Source organism: Muscardinus avellanarius, assembly GCF_963383645.1.
Source record: "Muscardinus avellanarius genome assembly, chromosome: 12".
Lineage (NCBI taxonomy): Eukaryota > Metazoa > Chordata > Mammalia > Rodentia > Gliridae > Muscardinus > Muscardinus avellanarius.
In genome coordinates this window covers 75,255,687-75,279,240 of record NC_137798.1, presented here as the reverse complement: position 1 = coordinate 75,279,240, position 23,554 = coordinate 75,255,687, and the positions used below count along the sequence as shown (strand labels likewise).

Below are 23,554 nucleotides of genomic sequence, written 5' to 3'. Positions count from 1 at the left end.
ATGTTTGCCCTTAGCAGATCACAATGGAACACAACTCTTTCACAGGTTTCTCTTCAAAAGGAACTCTGTGCCCTTTATGAAGTGAGGTGAGCCATCTTCTGTGGTGCCCATCAGGATGGGGAAGGCAGTGGTCAAGAGGGCTTCTGCGAGACGGCTCCTCTTTTCCCATCTGGTCCCCCCCCCCAACCCTCACAGATACTGGATGAGGTTATGATGTGGTCTTCTGAGACAAGGCTTTAAGGCAGGATTTTTTCTGAAGGTTGCTGAGGAATGGGTTGCTCCTCTTTTCCCATCTGGTCCCCCCCAACCCTCACAGATATTGGATGAGGTTATGATGTGGTCTTCTGAGACAAGGCTTTAAGGCAGGATTTTTTCTGAAGGTTGCTGAGGAATGGGGAAGGCAGGTCTTGGACTGATTGGAGAGGGAGCTTGTTCCTGAGAACAAAAGCATGAGCGTGGCCTGAACTCTAATGATATATCTGAATTCAAAAGAGGCTCAGGAGATACGTATGTGGACATGAGATGATGGGCCCAGGTTCTAAGACAACTGTATCTAGATGCTCTTTGAACAAAATGTTATTAACTTTCTGGGCTTTCTGGGACTTCAGAATGCTGTGGCCTGAAACTACCAGGTTGTAGAGAATTAAGACAAACCCCATTCATGTTGGGGAATGAGTGCTAGGATGGACACAGAACCTTCCTTGAGCCCAGCGTGGTCATATGACCAGGGCAACAGTGACCAGGGTAACTTAAGGAAAAGGTGACTCTGGAGGACAAGATTTGGAGCTGTAAATCTCCAGCCACCCTTCTCCCCCACGGAGATTCGTCCTCTACTGCCAACTTGGGTGGCTGGAGTGTGAGTCTGTGAAAAGAGCTGGCCGTCTTTCTTAGCTCCACAAAGGTATCTATGGTCATAAAAACATAGAGAATCAGTGACTTCTAGAGCCCCTCTGCACAGCCATGCACACGGACAGAGAAGATCTTAAGTTTGATGTTCCCCCAAACAACCACTCCAAGACCTCTGGCTATAACCTGTCAGGTTCTTCTCACGCTGGCACCGGCTGTGTGTTTGTTTTTCCTGGTGCATGCAGGGCATAGTGACTGCCTGGGCACAATGCCACCCACTGGCATGAGATAAAGGGAAGCCAGAAGAGAGGAAGAGCGAGTGCAAGAGTCACTGGCTTTCTTCTTGAGGCTGACTCACTGTGGTGTGCCTTTACCTGCTGAGCTGAAAGGCAGCAGGGACTAGATGGGAAGGAAGGAAGGAGCCACCTGAGCTGCTCTGAGGCTGTGCTGCTGCTCTGCACTGACTGGTGTCCTCCCCCCGAGACTCACTGGAGTCCTGTCCCTCAGTACCTGAGCATGTGCCCTTATTAAGAGATAGGGTTGGTGTGTGTGTGTGTGTGTGTGTGTGTGTGTGTGTGTGTGTGTGTTGCTGAGGATTGATCCCTGGAACATTCTACTTCCAAGCTACATCCCCAGCTCAATTTATGTATTTATGTATTTATCTATTTATTGGTACCGGGGATTGAACTCAGGAGCATTCTCTTCTACTTCTGAGCGACATCCCTAGCCCTAAGTTATTTTTTTATTTTGTGAAGCAAGTTCTCACTAAATTGCAGATGGCCTCCCTGTCTTGCTGAGGCTGGCTGTGAACCTTAGATCTTTCTCTCTTAGCCTCCTGAGTACTGGGATCACAGGCCTGTGCCACCATGCCTGGCAGGAAATTGGGTCTCTACAGAGGTTAAGTTAAGAGGGGATCATTAGCCCAGCATGGTGGCATATGCTTGTAATCCCAGTACTTGGGAGGCTGAGACAGGAGGATCACTCAGGTTCGAAACCAGCCTCAGCTTAGTGAGGCTCTCAGCAACTTAGCGATACCCTGTTTCCAAATATAAAATAGGTCTGGGAGTATAGCTCGGAAGTAGAAGGCCCCTGGATTTCATCCCTAGCATCACAAAAAGAAAAAAAAAAAAGAGATCATTAGAGTAGACTCTAATCCAATATGACTAGTGTCCTTAATAAAAAGGAGAAATTTGGACACAGAGTCAGACCTGCACACAGGAAAGACGTTATGAAGAGATGCCGGGAGGCGTGAGGCTGTCAGACACCTGGAGGGCGGCTGGAGCTGCATCCTCGAAGCCCTTGGGAGAAACTACCCTTGCTGACTTCCTGACTTTGGACTTCTAGACACCAGAACTGTGAGATAATGAATCCCTGTTATTTGGTACCACTTGGTTTGTGTTAATTTATTACAGCAGCCCTAGGAAATTAATACACCCTCCTGGTCACTCCTTTATGAGGTGAGTCCAGGGGGGTGGCCTTTACGTTGCATGGGAAATGTTTTGCAAACGTGTGCCAAGAGATTGAATTTGCTTTAAAATTTGTCTCAAGGAGCAATGGCACGGTAAGAAAAAGGACAGAGATAGTGCAGAATAGTTAACAACCAGAATATACGATAAGCAAACTGCAAACTGAACAGGCACATGGTATTGTGCCAGCTCTGGGGTGATCTGGCTGCAGATCAGTCAGTGCTGGGTGTGGGGATACAGTCCTGAGCGGGAATCCGAGCTCCTCCACTTACCAGCGTAGGCCCTCGGGCAAGTTACTTAATCTCTCTGGGTCTCATTGCTCCGTGTTTAATGAAGATAATAATGCCTATTTTGTGGGAGTTCTTGGGCTGATGAAGTGAGATAATTAATGTATGTTATAATCCCCACACAGTGCTGGGACAAAAAGTGATTATCATAAATGTGGGTTCTTTAGGAAGCCACTTATCAAATACAGGTTGGCCCAGCAATGTGTACATAAATTGGAAAAAGTTTCCACCTTGAATACTCTATGCAGTGTGTGATATATACACAAAGCCATGGCTTATTTAAAGCAAATTTCTGAGAATAGGTCAGATCTGCTCAATCTCACCCTTCCACAAAGATGCTGATTTTCTTTTGCATACACAAACACTTGTGCCCACAGTGCAGAAAATGACTCTCTTTGAATTTCTCATTTTCCTTTCATAATCTAGGACATATATTAAACTACTTGCCCCCAGTGCTTCTCAAATCTAGGGTCGATGCTTGGTTTTACTGATCAGTTTTCTTCCCAAAATTGTATTTTCCATATTGGGATGGGGAAATGTTAGAGGACATTGCAAAAGCAGCTTTGAAGCCAGGAGTGGTGTTGCATGATTGTAATCCCAGTGCTTAGGAGGCTGAGGCAGGAGGATCGCAGGCCTGCAGCCAGCCGCAGATACTTAGTGAAGTTCTCTGCAACTCAGCGAGACCCTGTTTCAAAATAAAAAGAATAAAAATAGGGCTGGGAGTATAGCTTGGAGGTAGAATGCCCTGGGTTCAATCCCCAGTATCTCAAAAAAAAAAAAAAAACCCACCAGAAAACTAAACTAAAGCAGCTTTGAAGCCAGGAAGGGAAGCTGAGGTTCTGGGCTGAAATGGGGGGTGGTGGTTCTGGCTTATTTTCTTCCCCAGTAGCTTAGTCCCTGAGTCAATCTCCACCTCTTATCTCTCCAAGCCCCAGACACCAGTGCTGCCTGCCCTCACCCCCTTCCCTCACCATGAAGAGGGTCCACAGTCACATCTAGCTGACAGCTTTATGGATGGGGCAGAAAATGACAAAAGTCACTGGACTCCCCTGGAGTCCTGTAGGGCACAAGAGAGCCTACGAGGGGACAGATAAATATTTTGGGCAGGGAAGTAGCTATGCCAGTTTAGGTGCCTCTGAGTAAGTTAGTTGACTAAAGACAATGCCCCTAACCTAGCAATTCACTGTGGGCCCCTGGGTTGAAACATCTCCCCTCTCAGGGTCTCAGTGTTGAATGATAAAAATGAAGGTAGTTGTGGTTGCTGCCACAGGGCTGGTTGGCAGGAAAGTCAGGGTTGCCTAAGTGCTAGATCCTGACATCTGGAGAACCCTATAGAGAAGTGTTTCTCCTCCAGTCACCCGAGTCACCCGTGGAAGCATGTTTAATATGGAGATTCTCCAACCCCACATCTGGAGACACAGATTCCAAAGGGCTTGAGTGGTGCTCAGTAATCCACATTTTTGCTAAGTCCTCAGCAGGCTCCTGTAGGGCCATCATTCTAGCACTTGTTCTATATGTTTCTTTTCTTTTCTTTTCTTTTCTTTTCTTTTTTTTGGTACTGGGGACTGAACCCAGGGTACTATACTTCTGAGCTACACCTTCAGCCGTTCTTATTTTTTTTATCCTGAGATAAGGTCTAAGTTACTGAGGATGGCCTTGAACCTGAAATACTCCTGTCTCAACCTCCCAATGACTGAGATTACGGGTGTGCACTACTGCACCCAGCCGGCCTATGTATCTATTTCTTAAGAACCATACAGCTTGTGAAACTCTGGGGGCTCTGGGACTACCCACAGGGCTAACAAACCACATTCCCAAGTCCTTGAGATGAGAAATGTGCACTTGTAGGGCAAACAATTGTTCTCAAATAGTCTGTCAACTTGTGACACTTGCATAGTTCTCCTTTTTAGTGAGTTGAGATTTTTCATTGGAGAATAGGAGCTTGGGGCAGGGAGGCAGGGAAGGAGCAGAAATACGAGGTTCTCCATGGTGAGCTCAGGAGAATCTAGCCCTGCACCAGTGGACAGTGCCCGTCCACCCTCCCAGAACAGTAAGGAGGTGAGTGAGAGTGGGGTATCTGTAGCAAGCACTGTTCTAAGCACAGACTCATCAATCTCAGCATCAACCTACGAGGTAGGTTCTAGTATTTTATCCATTATTCAGATAGGGAAAAGAAGCCCAAGGAAGTCGTGCCATTTGCCCAAAGTCACAAAGCTAATAAGTGTCAGAGCCAGGATTTGAATCTAGACCACCAGCACCTGAGACTGTGCTTTTAGCCGTGACACATACTGTTCTTCTCGGATGTCCAGCTGTCTACAATGGCTTTTAAATGGGTTCTCCCATTGAACATACTCGAGGTATTGGCTCTGCTTCTTGTGGGGTTCAAGTGTAAGATTTGACCAATGATGCCAAACTGTGTTCACTCGACATGTAAATACTCATCTGGAAACTTCCTATATAACCCTCCAGGAACTGCCTCCCCATTCAGAGAGGAAAACAAAAACCAAGTAAACAAAACCAAGTGTGAAGTTTCCACTGCTACTGCTGTGGACTCTAAGCTCTAAAACCACCAGCTTCTCCAATTCCACTGAGAGTCTACTGTTTGCCTCCCAGAGCAAACATCATATATCTCTGGTTTCCCTCCGGCCTATCTTAGCTGTTATTTGCAAAAACTAGCCCCCAAATTATTATTCTTTTTTTTTTTTTTTTTTTTGTGTGTGTGTGTGTGTGTGTGTGTGTGTGTGTGTGTGTGTGTTACTGGGGATGCAACCCAGGGTCATTCTACCTCTGAGTGATACCCCCAGCACTATTTTTTAATCTTTATTTTGAAATAGGGTCTCACTAAGTTGTGGAAAGCCTCACCAAGTAGCTGAGGCTGGCTGCAAACCCAGATCCTCCTCCTGTCTCAGCCTCCCAAGTGCTGGGATTACAAGTGTGCACCACCATGCCGGCTCACAAATTATTATTCTTACCTAACATTTTTATTGAGATAATTATAGATTCCCATACTGTTATAAGAAATAATACAGAGAGGAGCCAGGTGCAGTGGCACACACCTGCAATCTCAACAGCTTGGGAGGCTGAGGCAGGGGGGTTGCAAGTTCAAGGCCAGCCTGGGCAATTCAGTGAGACTGTTTCAAAATAAAAAAAATTAAAAAGTGGAGGATGTAGATAAATGGTAGAATTCCCCTGGGTTCAATCCCCAGTACTGCCAAAAAAAAAAAAAAAAAAAAATCATGGTTAAGATGTTATACTACCATTTTATAAGGCACAGGAGGTCACTGTATTATTTCTTCTTATTTTTCTCCTCTCTTTCCTTTCTTTTTTTCATGTGGGACTGAATACTGAACCCAGGGGAGTTCTGTCAAGGAGCTACATGTTCAGCCCTTTTTTTTTTTTTTATTTTGAGACAGGGTCTCCATAAGGTGCTGAAACTGGCTTCTAACTTGTGATCTTCCTGACTCAGCCTGCTGAGTATCTCTGACCCTGGTATTGACCATGACCTAATTTACAGATCTAATTCAGATTTCCCTAGCTTCACTTGTACTCATTTGTGTGTTTAGTTATGTACAATTTTATAAGTTCTCTTCTCCACCTCCAAAGTCAAGTTACAGGTCAGGTCTATCACCATAAGAATCCCTCCTGCCACCTTTTAAGTGACATTCTTCCCTCTCCTGTCTCACCACCTCCTCTTTAATTTCTGACAAAAGTTAACCTGTTCTCCACTTCTAAAATTTTGTCATTTCAAAAACATATGAATGGAAATATACACTATCAAATCTTTTGGGATTGTTTCTTATCATTCAGCATAATTTTCTTGAGATGTATCCAAGTTGTTGCATGTGCCAGGAGTGTATTCTTTATTGTTAAGTAGTATTCCATCACATGAATGTACCATTTTAACCATTTACCTGGGCCAATTTTTCAATTCCTAGGTTATAAAGAAAAGTGTTCAGTCTCTTACCATGAATTTGGTTTTAGTTTTCTTGTTGCTAGTCTATATTGAGAAAATCCCTCCATTCCTAATTTTCTGAGAAATTACTACTTTTAATACCTATGAATTATAGCACACTCTTACCTCTTGTCTAATGGCAATGCTTTTGCAGAACATATTGGGGGGTTTCTTTAATCTAGAAAAATTGAAGAGATGAAATCATATCTACAGGTATGATCAAGTAGGCTCAGTTTTTTTAAAAAAATAGGCTGGGCATGATGGTGCATGCCTGCCTTTGGGAGGAGCAATCCCAGTACTTAGGAGACTGGAGACAGGAGGATCACAGGTTCAAGGCTAGCCGTAGCAACTTAGTGAGGCCATCAGGAAATTGGTGAGACCTGTTTCAAAATAAAAAATAAAGCCAGGTACGGTGGCACATGCTTATAATTCTAGTACTTGGGAGGCTGAGACAGGAGGATCGTAGGTCCATGGCCAGCTTCAGGTACTTACTGAGGCTCTCTACAACTTTGTGAGATCCTGTTTCAAAATAAAATAATAAAAAAATAGGGCTGAGTGTGTAGGTCAGAGGTAGAATGTCCCTGGATTCAGTCCCCAGTACCACAAAAAATAAAAATTAAAAAAAGGTCTGGTGTATAGCTCAGAGGTAGAATGCCCCTGGGTTCAATCCCCAGTACCACACACACAAAATTATTTTTCATAGTCACATTCTCAAATCAGGAGATGTCCATCTTTGCAGTTATTTATGAAACGTGTCTTCTTTGCATTTTCAGACAAGTAGCCCTAGGCATCTTTAAGTCTTCACACAATACCTATCATAGTTATTGTGCTGAGTAGATAGCAATACCCAGCATATATGGAGTGTCTCACAACTCGATTCATTGACACTCTAGAAAATAGGTATTATTAGGCCTGTTTTCAGAAGCTGAGGCTTGGGGAAGCTAAGTGACTTGCTGAGCCCACTCAACTGTAGGGAGAAAGCCAGGGTCATTTCATTCTAAGTTGCTGCAGCAGAGATGCTGGAAAATGATGGACCTGCTCATCAATAACACATTGTCAAGTGTTTCTTTTGTTTTCTTTGTTTCCACAAGGATGTCTTTGGAGATGCACCTTTCACCACTACTAAACTGTTCCTCATTTTTCGACCTTCTGAGTCATTCATGTGGATGCCACATCATTGGGGTCCCTTCCAGAGTTGCCTCTCCTCTCTCTTCCCTGATATGTGATTCTGGTCAGACATTCTTAGTAAACTTAGCCAATAAGCATTCGTCCTTCATGGCCTGTGCCCAGAGCATCAGAGGGAAAATGGAAAGCATTCAAAAAGATAGTGATATCTTTGTGTGTGTGTGTGTTTGTGTGAGTGGTACTAGGGGTTGAACCCAGGGGCATTCTACCTCTAAGTTACCTCCAACCCTATTTTATTCTTTATTTTGAAACAGGATCTCACTAAGTTGTGGAGGGCCTCACTAAGTAGCTGAGGGTGGGTGTGAGCCTGTGATCCTCCTGTGTCAGCCTCCCAAGTGCTGGGATTATAAGCATGCGCCACCATGCTCAACCCAAAGGTAGTGATATCTTCAAGGAGTTTATGTTCTTATTCACCCTCTGCTCATAAGTACAGTCAGTTCTCCATATCCACAGGTTCTGCATATGTGGATGCGACCAACCACAGATCCACTGGAGGTATGGGGGGAGAACTATGTCTGATTGAACATATGCAGACTTTTTCCTGTTGTTATTCACTAAAGAATCCAACATAAGAACCATTTGCATTGAATTTGCATTGCCTTAGGTCTCATAAGTAATCTAGAGATGATTTAAAATAAAGGGAAGGATATATGTTGATTAAATGCAAATGCTACATCACTGCATATAAGGGACTTGAGCACCCACAGGTTTTGGTATATGCTGGGGTTACTAGAACTCATCCCACATGGATTCTGAGGAGTGACTGTATGAATGTTAAAGTGATAGGTGGAAAGGAAGGAAAGCCAGCCCCAAAATTCCACAGGCAGGAGGCTTATCTTGATAGTCCTTTAAGGGATGTTGGAATCTGCTTTAGGGAGCCATAAAGCTGAGGTTGGCTCAGCTCTTTGGCACCTGCCATGTGCCACTGTTCAAGAGGGAACAGAACACTTACAAGTTATTCCTTCTTTGGCTCCCAACTTTCACTCTCTATCTTGATGTGAAACAAGGGGTAAGAGAAAAGGGTCCGACAGGACTACTGTTTGCTGGAGTCCTCATTAATACCCCTTATTTGGTTTGGAAGTGGGACTTCAGAGAGGCCAATTTGGCCATTTAGAATGTGATGATGAGTACATACCTAGAACTATTCCGAATAAATCCCCCACCCAAATCTATGTTTTCCACGTCAGCTCTGGCCAGGAACACATGTACCGCCCATTAGCAGGAACGCTGAGTGAGAGATGGAGGGAAGTCTCAGAAGCCAAACTTCCCTCCTGTTCTCTTTTGGGACATTGGAAAATGCTTTTGCATTTTGATCGCTTCCCCTACCATTTCTTGGTGATCCTGGCGACATACCTCTCTGCTCCTGTCGCACCCCTCACTGTCCTTCCATTGGGTCAGCAGACGTGTTTGGGGAAAGGCTAGTTAACAGGCTAGCAGACATGTTTGGGGCTAGGCACATCTGCACTAGCAGGCAGAGCTGCATGTGCCTCTCTGTGGTAGCCTTGTTTGTGTCACGGTGGAGTGTCAGAAATAACCTAGTCACCAGTAAGGTATCAGCTGAATAAATAACGGGACCCCGATGCAATAAGAAATGGAGCACTGCAGAACCATTACAATCACACTGTAGAAAAGTAACTTAATGAACTGGGTGTGGTGGTGCACTCCTGTAATGCCAAGACTAGAGAGGATGAGACAGAAGAATCATGGATTTGAGTTTAAGGTGTGGTAACCTAGTGTGACTCTATTTCAAAATAAAAAATAAAATAGGACTAGGAATGTAGGACAGAGATAGAGGACTCCTGGGTTCCATACCTGGTACTCATCCCCCCCAAAAAAGAACAAAAGAAAATAACTTAATGATACTGCACATGTTTTCAATGGAAAATATTGGTGGAAAAAAATAAGGTTGCAAAAGTTCATGTGGTACAACTTGAATGTTGTGAAAATAAGTGTATTCGTGTGTGTATGTCACGATGAAGAATTTGTAATAGTTGGCATTATAGTTCTCCTTAGAGAATAAATTATCTTTTTTTTAAGGAGAATATCCTCATCAGTTATTTCTTGTGGGTAGGGTGGAACTTAGAGGTCACTAGTAGGTACACTAAGTAGATACAAAGTCAAACTGTGCTGCATATGGAATGGAGGAGTTTGGGAGAGGGGGAGGCCAAGAAGTAGAGAGGAGATGGAGGGGGAGAGGGGTAAGGAGCATGGTAACATAGCTGCGAACTAACAAAAAAAGGGCAAGTGATCAAAAAAGTTCCCGGTAGTATGATGACCACATGAGTTAGGAATGAGAATTCCTAATATTCAGATTTTGAGTTGTAAATGCCTTCTGTACAGAAGAGCTGTCAGTAAAGTCTGGAGTAACCAACTCTACGGCCTGGCATAGTGGTGACCTGACCATGTAATGTGAAGGGAGGTAGCCGCAGAGAGAGGAAAGGGCGCTGCCCTTGGGGGACTTGGGTGAGGGTGAGCAGCATCCTCTGAGGCTAAGGAGGGAAGGAGACCAGGAGAAGGCCCCCTCAGTGGCTCCAACTCACGGGAGGTGACCCCTTTCTTTCCTGAATAAAATGGAGAAAAGTAAACCTTGAAGTGGGCCGGCTGATGTTTTTTTAGATAAATAAATGCTTATATATATGCACATGTGTGAAAGACTGAAAGTAAGTACATAAACCCAAATAGGTAAGAGTTGTCATCTTGGGGTAGTAGATGACAAGGGTTATTATGATTATGATTATTATCTATTTTCAAGAATTTCTACAATTGTATGTTTTGTGTTATTTTTGCTAGTGCTGGAGCTCTAACCCAGCATGCCTCCTACCACTGAACCATATCTCAAGTCCTACAATCACAGTGTTTTACTTTTGTAATTGAAAACCATGAAAGAAAAAAAAAAAAAAACAACCCACTCAGGGACCATTATCCCTTTAAGGAGGGGATGGAAAGGGAGGTGTGAAAAACAATTCTTCGGAAGGGTTTCCTGAGCAGAAAGCACTACGTGCTCAGGGGCACTGCCCTGGGCGGCCTGGGTCCCGAGAGGACTGGGTGCACCTCAGTGGGGGAGTGTCCGTGAGGGGGCCCAGTTACACCCCATCAAGCCGGGGCTTTCTTCTTCCTCTACCTAGAGGCAAGCTGAACAAGCTGCATGAGAGGGTGGGCAGTGCCAGCACCAGCTGCTGGTTTCATGGCTTCTGCACAGACTCCTGACTTCGTCTTACCCCCTCCCACCTGCATGCGACGTTCACTTCCTTATTTAGCTCCCAAGAGGACTCAATTGATCTCTTCTTCGTAATTCCTTACTCCCCGCTGTCAGACTCTAAACTGGTCTGACTTGTGACAGAACCTGAAGTTCTTTCCCTGCTGGTTCAGTTCAAAGACAGGGACTTGGGAGTCCTGGGGCGGGGCAGCGTGTGGATGTGGCAGGGGTCCAGCTGAGCCTTCCTTGCACAGCCTCAGGCTGGGGGCACATTTGGCGGGAGCACTACATTCCTAAGTGCTTCCTGGGCTGGCCTGCACCCCCAAAGATGGAAGGAGCAAAGCCTCCTGATGCTAGAGCTGGTGGTCCTACCGGAGCTTACTGGCCCTCCAGGGAAAGCCCGAGGGGTTACTTACTCACTCTGCCTCCGGGGCCCAGAAAGGCACCAGGCGGGCTTTTGGGTCATGCTGTGCACTCCTTCCCTGCCCTGAAGACACTTGTGGGGCGACGATGCTTCCCTGCACCCTCTTTGTCTTCATGGGCTCACTCACTGGCTTCCTGTGTTCCCTCCTAGCTTCCTTTGCTGTATCCTTTTTTCCTTCCCTACCTTATACTTTCTAAAATGTCTCCATATTGGAGTAGGAGTTAGATTTACATATAGTCATCACTTACTAAGCATCTGTGGTCTATCAGACACTGTACTAGGCATATGTGTCTGAATATCATTGAATTTAATCAATGATTCGCATGGACGGTAAAGAACCATGATCCTGGGTGGTACTTATCACCACTATCATCACTCCCGTGCTCTAATGGGCACAGAAGTTAATCGAGGTTGGGGCTCATCCAAGGCTAATGGAGCAGGAAAGTGAGAACTCAAATCTTCTTACACTAAGTCAAGAGCTTTCCCATTATGTCACACTGTCCCTCTCCCCTGCCCTGGGTACCTGGGCCAAGCTGTATTGCTCATTTTTCCTCTGTGTTCTGCTCTTCCTTCCCATTCTTTTTTTTTTTTTTTTTTTTTTTTTGGTGGTACTGGGGTTCCTGGAAGCCCTTCTACCTCTGGGCTACACTCCCAGACCTATTTTTACATTTTTATTTGGAAACAGGGTCTCCTAAGCCAGCGTGCACGGCTGGCTTAGAACCTGCGTGATCCTCCTGTCTCTGCCTCCCAAGCGTGGGGATTACAAGCGTGCGCCACCACGCCCGGCTTCCTTCCCATTCTTATTTGCACACATGGGGATATAGCTCTCTCTGTATAGGAATCAGAGAACAGTTCACTCAAGTGTCTAATGGTCCTGTGGGCTCGATAACCAGGGGTGCAGGTCCTTTGGAGAAAGGAGCTTACTTTATACTTGGTGTGAGCAACATGCCCAGAATCACATCACCAAACACTTGGATCTGGCCCGGACTCTAGAACTCTCGAGTCTTGGGCCAAGGTTGGACACTCTGATGTGCTATAACTTAGCCAGCACTGTTCCCTGAATCTCTTGCCCTCACCTGTCTGTTTCTCAAAATGTTTTTCTTTTCTTGTCACCAGTCCTGGCCTGATGTAGCCAGTGTTTCCAGGCTTTTCATAATGCATAACCACTTGGACAGAAGAGAAATCTGAATTTAAAAATAATTCGGGAAGATGGGGCAGCAATGGGCAATGTTTTGTGTCATTGAGTTAGATTCCAGGTCTCAGATAAAAAAATTATATAGGTTTTCTCCCTACCCTCTCAGAAACCTGACATCCAATTCCAGCATCCCTGGAGGCTGCAAGGTCTCTATTTTGTTTTATCCCCCAAATTTGCAAAGGTTGACTTGGAATTCTCAGTTGATAGCTTTTAATGATTATTTGTTATCACATATGAGTGAATCTGGAGCAAAAGAGAGCTTGCCTCCTGTGTTCTTCCTTAAATCTGGTGATTGCCAGCAAGAAAGGCCAAGGTGGGGAGAAGAGCTAGAAGCTCTTCCTAATCCTAGATAGTTCAATGTTCCTGAAAGGAGACCTGGAGACTTGTGACCCCAGCCCCAGCGTTTGCGTATGGGGAAAATGGGTCTGAGTGATGTGAGTTGCCCAGAGTTACAGGGCAAATCACTGGCAGAGCCTGGACTCAAGCCCCTGGCCCCATATTCATGTTCTGAGAACAGGGGTTTTGGGTTTGGACTGTGAAGAGCCATGGCAGGTGTCCAGCAAAGATCAGTGAATAAAGACGGGCGTGGTGGTGCACACTTGTAATCCCCACGCTTGGGAGGCTGAGACAGGAGGATCGCATGGGTTCGAAGCCAGCCTCAGCTACTTGGTGAGGCTTTCAGCAACTTAGTGAGACCCTGTTTCCAAATAAAATATGAAAAAGGTCTGGGAGTATAGCCCAGAGGTAGAAAGCCTCTGGGTTCCACCCCCAGTTTCACCAAAAAAAAAAAAAAAAAAAAAAAGATCAGTGAGTAAGTGAGCTTCCTCCCAGGTGCTGTATCTGAGCTACCTGAGGGCAGGATTTCCTAGGCTCAGGGGCTGGCAAGAATCTTGGACAGGGAACACTCATACCGCCCCTTCCCAAACACCAGTGGCAGAGCACTGTTCTTCAGGACCAGCTTATATCACAAACTCTGACCCAACTTTCTTTCCTGACTCACCAGTAGATTCAAATTGTTATGAATGAGTGACAGAGTCCAGATGGGGGCTACCCCAGGGGTACCAAGCTGCTAGGATCTATCCCTGTATGTGGACTGAGGTAGGGGGCATAGAGGACAGGCATGAGTCCTGGGATTTTTTTTTAATGTCTTTGATGTTCCTGTCAGCAAGGATAAATAAGACATAGGGAATACTCAAAATGACATTAAAAATTGCATTTATATAACAGATTTTCTTCAGGTAAATAGAAAGCAGAATGACTCAATTTTCCACACAGATAACCCATATCATCATTTTTCCTTAAAAAACAAGAGTGATTTGGCACATAGTTAGAAAAGCCAAACATGGCAGAAGATTTAAAATGGAAAGCTAAAGTTCCCCACCTAGCCTCTGTTTTCTGAGATAACCATTAACTGCTTCACTGGAAAGATTTCAGATAATCTTCTCAAATGGCAAACTGTAACGGCATATACATTCATTCTCTTTTTAAAAAACTTTTATACATAGCAAGGCATGGTGGCGCACGCTTGTAATACACACGCTTGTAATACCCACTCTTGGGAGGCGGAGGCAGGAGGATCGCGCAGGTTCGAAGCCAGTTGTGCTGGCTGAAGAGACCCTATTTCAAATAAAAATATAAAAAAAAAATAGGTCTGGTAGTGTAGCCCAAAGGTAGAAGGGCTTCTAGGAACCCCAGTACCACAAAAAAAAAAAAAACCCCAAAAAACCACCACCACAACAACAACAACAAAAAAAACTTTTATATACAGGAAGTCTTTTTTTGGCAGTTCTAGGGCATGAACCCAGGGGCATTCTACCTCCAAACTATACCCCCAGCCTTATTTTTAAATCTTTATTTTGAAACAGGGTCTCACTAAGTTGCAGAGGACCTCACTAAGTAGTTGAGACTGGCCAAGAACTTGCAATCCTCTTGTCTCAGCCTTCCAAGTACTGGGATTACAAGTGTGCACCACCACGCCTGGCTGACAGAAGTCAAATTAAACAGTATTTTGTACTCTGCATTTTTTAATGTGATAATAGATTTTAGAGACTGGACTCTATAAGCGCACATAGACTTACTCCATTCTGTGTAATAGCCACACCGTTCCGAAAAGAATTACCTGGGGAACTTATCTTTTAAGAGCCCCAAAGGACTTGGGATCTTGAAATCCAGCCCTTGGCTTTTATAAATCAAGAAACCATGGCCTCCAAGGTAAAATTCCTTGACCCAATATAGATAGCAAGATGGAGACAGAACTTGTAGTCTAGGGCCTTTAAAAGCCAGGCTTCTGCTGTGCTCTTAAAGAAGGGGGTGTCTGAAGAGAGATGGAGACATCTCAGCCTTCAGAGAACACATCCTTTGCATTTTCCTCCTCTCATGCATGGAAGGAGGCAGGAGGGAAGAAGAGCGCTGGGTGGGACGTCTGCAGTCTCTATGCTCATCACACATTTTGACTCACCGGCTCCTCCTTCTTCTCTGTTCACACAAATTCAGGTTGCCTTTCCAGTGACATAGAAGACATAGGGGAACCATGCCCTGATTTCAAAATACAGGACACTTTCCCTTCAACCACCCAGGATGGCCAGGAAATGGGAATCCTAATCCCACAGGGCACAAACACAGTAAAGGGAAGACATGTAGAGGACAGACAAAGAAGCCATCCTAAAAATGTCAGGGCTTATCCTTGTAATGGGCATGCAGTGTACTCTGTGTGGCTTCAGAGGGAGAATTTGGATTGATATAAACTTTAGCGCCTAAGAAAGAAACCCCTTAAGACGGAGGTTTTGGGGTGATTGGCCAGAACTATAGGCTTCACAATTACAGACCTGGCAGGTAAGAAATCTCATGGACAAATGACTTATCTGTTCTAAGGTTATATTTTTTTATCTCACAAATTTGTATGGATCAAATGAAATATATACATATATATTCACTGAAAGAAGGGCCTTGCCTATCATGTTTATTGCTATATGCTCAGCCTCCAAGCCCAAGCCTGGTTTAGCACATAGTAGGTACTCAATAGACATTAATGGAATGGCTGTATTTATTGACTCCTTTACATGAAAGAGATGTTGGGATAGGCATTTTTATTCATTTCAAACACTGAAAATATACTATGTGTCAAGAACTGGGCTTATCATAGTAGTCTTTTCTGTCATTGCTGTTACTTTTGTTGTTTTTGTGGTCTTTTTTTTTTTTTGCAATGATGGTCGTCAAAATGTTTGCTTTAGGTGGTGGTAAGTATTCTTATTGTTGGAAATGCCTAGCCCTGCTGGAGGGCAAGCTGGTAAGGTTGACAAGGGCATTCACACACCTGTTTAAGGTGTGGGTTCATCTCCAAATCTGCCATCATAATCCCGGCTTCACATAACTCTTGGGTTAGTGAATTAAGGCCACTTCACACTTTTGTTCTTTCCACATAAAAACAGTTGTGGAAGGATAGGAGGCTGAGACAGGAGGGACACACGTTCAAGGCCAGCCTTGGCAACTTAGTGAAACCCTGTTTCAAAATAAAAAAAATAAAATAGAGCTGGGGGTGTCACACGCTCAGAGGTAGAATACTGCTGGATTCAACTGTTAGTAATAAAATTTGGATGCTCATTTTAAAGTCCTTTTAGCAGAAAGGTAAAGGGAGGGCCTACTTGGATCCATTCTAACCCAGGACCCTTCTGGGAACTGGTACTCAGCATCCTGACTCCTGGTCCAAAATGTTTGGAAACTGTTGGTTTGGAGTCCTACTGGACATGAACTTATTTTAGTGCTGATAGGAAACTGTATGTATGTGCAACAGAGAGGCAATGAACTATATACTGATAACGAACAATTTCAAGGCCACACGAATATCACCAGGAAAGCTCAACCCCTTGAATCTTCTATAGCATTATCTTTGAGTTTTTTTTATTTCTTTTCTTACTTTCTCTCTTTTTTTTCTCATACTAGGGATTGAGCCTAGAGGCATTCTACCTCTGATCTATACCCCCAGACCTGTTTTTGTTTTGTTTCTATTTTCACTTTTCCTTTTTTTCTTTTGTTAATTTTCATTTATTTATTTATGTGTGGTGCTGAGGACTGAACTCAGAAGCATTCTACCTCCAAGCTACACCCCCAGTCCTATTTTACTTTTTATTGGGAAACAGGGTCTAGCTAAGTTGCTGAAGCTGGTCTTAAAACTGCAATCCTAGCCAGGCATGGTGGCACATGCTTATATTCCCAGCATTTGGGAGGCTAAGACCGGAGGATCGTGGTTCGCAGACAGACTCAGCTACTTAGTGAGGCCCTCTGCGACTCAGTGAGACCCGGTTTCAAAATAAAGAATAAAAAATAGGGCAGGGGGTGTAGCTTGTAGGTCGAATGCCCCTGGGTTCCATCCCCAGACCCGCAAAAAAAAAAAAACAAAAACAAACAAACAAACAAACAAAAAACTGCTATCCTCCTGAGTACTGGGATTACAGGTCACTGCCAGCATGCCCAGATTTATCCTTGGTCTTTTTATGTTTAGTACCATTGTCTATGCCAGAGCATGTGGTTGCTGCTCTGTGGCTGGGACTGAACCACACTAATCTGAACCACACTAATCTGGCAGAAAGTGGGAAAACTTTGGTTCAAATATGGACATCTGACATCCCTAAGGGAATCAGAAAACTTCTGGTTGGTTGACTAGTTGGTTGAAATACTTGGTTTTCATTCTAGCTGTCTGGAGTAGGAAGCCCTAGCAGTGGCATTTGGCTTCTCCATACCTTGGTCTTTCTCCCTGACTGCAGCTGAGTCTTTTTATCTTGGACGGACACTCCTGGGTATTTTGGCTACAGGGAGTCTGATTTTGAGATGTCCTGAAGAGTTTCTGGATATAGACTACTAAACTTGTTGCCCTTGGCGGTATAAGAAGTTCAAAATCCATTTTAGAAACTGAGCTCAAGGTCTAAATTCAGAATGTGCCTTCCCGAAATCATTCTACAAGTTTTAATGCCCATACCCTTTCTTGGAAGATGGTCTAAAAAGCTACATCTACAGGGTCCTTAAGATTTATCAGCCAAAGTGCTACCCAAGGAATATCCCTATATCAACAACGGCTTTGCCAAATTCTTCCATCCAAGTGGCAGGACTCCCATCCAAGGACAGAAGCCTCCTCATCTCTTCTCTTGAAGTTCTTAGAGAGAAAGCACATCCTGGGCCCTGCAGAACTAGGTAGATTCTTCCTATCCAAAGGAAAATCCAGGCCAGGTCAGACCATAGCCTGGGACATGCTGCAAATTGCTTCATGCAATCTCCTCAGCACAACCAAATGGGTTTCCAGACTAACATCTCGGCGCATTCCAGCAGCTTCCTTGTTATTCTCTTGGAGGTTTTCCAGCAGAGCACCAGGATTCACTGAACCTAAGTTTCCTCCAGAAACCTCACAAGTATCTCTTGTTTGGAGCAGAAATGCCCTGAGCAACACGGACTAATTCTCCAGGTATTTCAGAGCTAGTCCAAGTTAAACCCCAAGCCTCTGTGTGGAAGGAGGAGAGAGCCTTGAGAAAATATTTTTAGAGTGCCTGAAGCCCAGTGGGCTACTCGACTGTAGGTACCTCAGCCCTGGTGCCATTGTTGGATGGGTCATCTGCATTTCTGTCCAAATGGCCCTGCCATTGCTGGTCTCCTTCCTTTTAGCAGGCAAGGCTGCACTGTTCCAGCTCTAACAATAACAGCAATCAACTTTCCTTCCTTCCTAGCCAATAATAACTGTAAACACACATTTACATTTTTATGCTGCCATTTAAAACAATCTTCATGAAAATACACGAAACGTAAAAATGCTTCTGACATGAGGGCAAGTGGGGTTAAAAGCAGGATATACATCTGTACATACAGGAGGACCTCAGCTTTGTAAACAGTTTACATTTATGCACAGGAAAAGATGCAGGAAGGAAATATACCACTGTGGATTTCTTTAGGTGGTGGGATTCGGGGTAATTTTGTATGTTTCTTTCAACTTTCCGGTATTTTCTAAAAGAAAACACATATTACAAGTATCTGTTCCTTTTATAATCCCACATGAAAGGATACTTTGCTATTTACTGAGACATCCGAGATAGTGGTAAGTGATTTTGTGCATAGCTCTGAAGGAAACCAATATCGGGCCTCTACTTCTCCCCAAAGTGACTTCTTTGTGGAACCCTCCTCCCTGGGGTTATATTTTCTACACAGAATACAGAGGCTTTGACGAGACCGCTCATTTTGTAATCATTTTTTTCCTATTTTGGTACTGGGAATTGAACCGGAGGCATTCCACCTCTAAGCTACACCCCTAACCTGATTTTATTTCTTACTTGGAAACAGGCTCTCACTAGGCTGCTGAGAGCCTCATTAAGTTGCTGAGGCTGGCTTCGAACCTGCAATCCTCCTATCTTACAAGCATGTGCCACCACGCCCTGCTACTCTTTTTTTTCTTATGGGAAACTTCACACCATTTAGTAGAACCGCGAAGCAAGGTCCTGTAGTTCTTTCTCCTAGTTACCAGGGCTCAAAGCTCCTAAAGAAATCTTCAAAGCATAGGGCTTGAGAGTCCACCTGAGACTGGGCTTAGGGGAGACCAAAGCCTAGGGGATGCTGATTTTGTGCACCCAAGTGTGATGAAAAAGAGCTATTTCTTTGGAGCTGAATGGCTTTGGAGCCTTGGAGTTTTCTCTGCAAATCTGACGGTCATATTTCTTTCAGACTATAAAGATTTAAAAAGACAATGTCAGTAGGGAATCTCACAGTGCACATAATAAATTATTAACATTAGTAAGTAGTGGGCACTGGAGAACGCGACAGAGGGGAGAAGCTATTACTGTGTTCCACCCTCTCTCTTCTGAAGTTGTTCAAAGCCTGGGGGTGGGGTGGGGATGGAAGAGGAGGAGCTGTCCAGATCCCAGCCCTGTCCTGACTGGGTTGGCCTGGCCAAGGACACATCTTTTATTTCACCATAGAAATGTAACCACTTCTGGGGTGGACAGCAAGCAGTGCTGGCCACTGGCTGGTACCCAGAAGCATAGGGTGAAGGGGAGTTCTAGAATGCTCTGGGTAACACTGAATACAAAGCTCCATTACCACTCTGAAATCACTGCACCAGTGACCCAGAGCGCCTCTTCCTCCACCCACAGCTGCTCTGCCCTTTAACTATTCATTGGGTAGCAGCGAGTGCCAGAGACCTTCGGGAAATACAGGGAATCGAGCTGCATCTTGTAATGGATCGAAATATCCCACGTTTGCCAGACTACTATTTTATCTCTTGCCATTAGTAGCAGTAGTGCTACCAGTTTTCCACAAATTGCTTGCAACTATTACTAGTGCTAGTAGTCCTGTAAGTTTGTAAAGGATACTGCCCCTTAAAAAGAGGGAGGTTTCACCTGATTAAAGATGGTACTGGACATGGCATTAAGGGAAGACCGAGGTAAATTGGCACTAGAAACCTCAAAAGGAACACATCAGAGCTGCACTTGGGAACAGAGCAGAGTTGTCAGTATTTCCATCCCCCTTGTGTCTGGGCCCCAGACACATCCACCCTCCCAGCCACACCCAGTCACATTACCCACCCTACCCAGCTCTAACAGTCCATAGCTAGTTAGGTAATTTGAGGGGTTAAGAACTTGGGGAAATGGCCTTTTATTTGGCTGAAGAAGCTTGACCCTGCCAAAATCCTACCAAATGGGGGGAGGGAAGAAGAGAACCTTTTTCAAATATAATGCCCTTGCCTCTGCCAACATCTCCCACCTTTTTTAACAAAAGGCCCCGGAAAGATGCAGTGTCTTCCTTTATTACAGACTTTAAATTTTTCAAGCATAAGTTAAATTTTCTTGACGCTGGACTTTGACCACATCGCCAAAGTGAACTCGGCAACATACACCTATTCTTAGCCCAACACCCCCCTCCCCCAGGAGGTTCCTTTTGAGATTGCTGGCTTCACCTGGCAACTGGGAGCCCCAGTAGAGCTCGGAGAGAGGAGAGAGGCGAGTGACATTTTGGAATCCATTTTGCACAAGATTGGAAAGGCATCCTGTCTAACTCCCCCTTGCTCCTGGGGCCAAAGAACTTGGGGAGGGACCTGACTCCTAGGGATGCGGTTAGTTGAGGGGAGGCTGAGGGCCAACTTCGGAGTGGGTGATGCCTAAGCAGGATGGACAGGTGTGTGAGCCGCCCTTAGAACCCACCCGCGAGAAAACCCCGGGCTAGAAGGAAAGGGTGTGAGGGCGCACGCGGGCGCTGCTTCTGCATTTTGCAGCCACGTCTACCGGTGAGCAGTAGCAGTCGTCTCCAGGCTAGATGGGTCGCCTTCCAGCGATTTAAAGGAGAGATTGACGATGTATACCCTCAGGAAAGGACGCGAGACGGCCTAGGGCCTCTGGGAGGCAGCATCTTGGAAGTCACACTTTCCCCCAAGCGTCTGGGTCCTCCCAGGTCCTCTCCGCCCCAGCAGCGCGGTCACGGCCGGGGAGGCTGCACCGCAGGTGCGCCGCAGTGATCCTGGGGGCCGTGGAGGCGCCGGGGCGCGGGGAGGGGGCGCGGCGCGGCTCACCTGCCAGGCTGTTGTAGCAGTCGATCTCGATGGCTTCCACCGTCTTGCTCTGCTCCTCCGAGAGGCGGCGGGGTTTGGCGACCCCGGCCGGGGACGCAGTGCGCGAGTCCCGCTCCGGGTCCCCGGGCGTCGGCTGCAGCCCCTTCAGCTCCAGCAATGCCCGGTGGTATTTGCCGATGGCTTCGCGAAATTTCTTGTCCTTGTAGCACTGCGCCCCTTGGCTTTTGAACTCGTGCGCGCGCCGGATGAGCTCGGCGGGCTCGGCCGGGGCCCCCGCGCCGCCGCCCGGGGCGCTCGGAGGCGGCCGCTGCCCCTCGCCGGCCGCGGGCGGGCTCGGGCTCGGGCTCGCCCTGGCCCCCGCCGGGCCCTTCCTCTCCATCGCGCCGCCGCCCGCTCACCCGCGCCGGGCGCTGGCCCCGCGCCCCGCAGCGGCCGTGACTCCCCGCGGCCGGCCGGCCCGCTCGGCCATCCTCGGGCGGGGAGGCGGCTCCGGCCCTCCGCCCCGCCCGCCGCGCCGCCCTCCCGCTCCTCCCGCCCGCCGCGGCGCCCCCCGCCCGGCTCCCGGGCTCAGGGCGCGGGGCCGCGGGCCGGACCCCGGCCGGGGATGGCGCTGCGGACCCGGAAGAGGCTTGGCGGGCGGGCCGGGGGCCGAGGATCAGCGACGAGGACAGCCCGCGCTGCCCATCAGTCCAGCCCTGCGAGGCGCGCCTAGAATGGAAGAGAGGAGTGGGGGAAGTGCGTGTGCGTGTGTGTGTGTGTGTGTGTGTGTGTGTGTGTGTGTGTGTGTGTGAGCGCGCGCGCGTGTGCTTAGGAGGGGGGTCGGCAGCGACGAAATGCACGCAGACTCCCCCCTACACCGATTTCTTTCTTTAAAAAACTACAAAGATGCACAAGCCAAGGCTTCTGAAGGCTTCTTGGGGTGTTGTTGTGTGTGTGTGTGTGTGTGTGTGTGTGTGTGTGTGTGTGTGTGTATGTGTGTGTATTGTTTCTTCTCTCTCACCCTCCCTCTTTCCCTCCATTCCTCTCTCCTCTCTTCTCTTCTCTCTCTCCCTCTTTCCCTCCATTCCTCTCTCTCCTCTCTCCTCTCTCTCTCTCTTTCCCTCCATTCTCTCTCTCTCTCTCTCTCTCTCTCTCTCTCTCTCTCTCTCTCTCTCTCTCTCCCCTCCCTCCCTCCCTTGCAGTAAGGCTCTAAGATCTCAAGGGGGCAGATCTTCCCCTTTGTGGATCCAGGTTGTCGCTGAGGTGTATCTCAGGGCGGCCAGAGCACCGTGTGCACGCGGGGCGTCGTATTCCAGGAGCCTGTGTGTGCTTACACGACGTGCGTGCGCGGCTGTGCAGAATGCATCACAGGCAGGGAGACGAGAACACCTGTTACTGTTGGCGTGGGGCGGGCAGGCGGCTCTGGTTCCTATTACCACAGATCCATGACCTTTCTTGGGACGCTCCATTCCTTCCTTCCTCCTTGCAGTCAACCCGAAATCTCAGCGGTCTGCTGGGGATGTGTCAAGGCCAAGAAGTGGGCAGAGATACACAAGTTACTCTCCTGCCCACAAGAAACTCCCAGTCTCTAGGGGCAGATAACATCACTCTCAGGGAACCAGGTAGGATCAGGAAGAGAGTGCTGTGCAGCCTTGAGGAAGGGTGGGAGTGGTGGCTTTGTGAGTAACCGGTGGGCCAGGCTTTATAGAGAAAATAGCATCTGAGGATCTTGAAGGATGGTAGGATTTGGGCATGAGAAAATAGAAGGGTGTGGCTTGTGAGCCAGAGTGAGGGAATGTTGTATGAGTAGTGATGCTTGGAATCTTGGGCATGTTTAGGACATAGTGGTTTGATTTTGTAGCCTATGTAGAAGGAGTGGGAAATGATTAGGATGAGTTATAAGGACATTTATAGGGCTTCAGGCACTAGGTCTACTTCAGGCTCAGCTCTACTGCTGAGCGACATCCCTAGCTCACATGGAGACTTCTGGATGAAGAGTTCAGACTGATTTTGTAGCCACTATAGGAATATAAATATATATTTTCATTTCCTCCTCTCCTTTAAAATGCTAAGAAATATATACATTCTAAAGTTGTGGTTGTCAAACTAGTTCCCAGATCTGCAGCATCACCTAGGAAGCCTGTAAGACATGCAAATTCTAGAGTCTCACTCTGAACCAACTGCTTCAGAAACTCTGTGGGTTGGATACACAACAACTTGTACTTTCTTGGGTCCTCTGATGGAATTAGATGCACTGCTTTAAAACCGTGCTACTCAAAATGTAGGCCTTGGGCCAGTTCCACTATCATCACTTGAGAGCCGGTTAGAAATAAAGAACCTACCGTGCTGACCTATTGACCCAGAAGGTGGCGTTATCACAGAATACCAAGTGATTCATGTGCCTATTAAAGTGTGAAAGGCAGCACTGCTCTAGACGTTTTGAAAAATACAGAAAAATATAAAGAAGACTCTCCCAAGCAAACATCGT

The 23,554-nt window shown here is 46.3% G+C and overlaps 1 protein-coding gene across 1 annotated transcript in view; it reads right to left on the bottom strand.

The window, feature by feature from the left end:
• TTC9 (tetratricopeptide repeat domain 9) overlaps positions 1 to 21,466 on the bottom strand; it is a gene marked incomplete at both ends in the record, with an annotated part of 28,695 nt that extends 7,229 nt beyond the window's left edge. Inside the window, one exon of the mRNA XM_080707419.1 lies at positions 21,088 to 21,466. Within this exon, the coding sequence (XP_080563545.1) occupies positions 21,088 to 21,466 (379 nt within the window). The remainder of the gene's footprint in view (positions 1 to 21,087) is intronic.
• Positions 21,467 to 23,554: the final 2,088 nt, after the last annotated feature.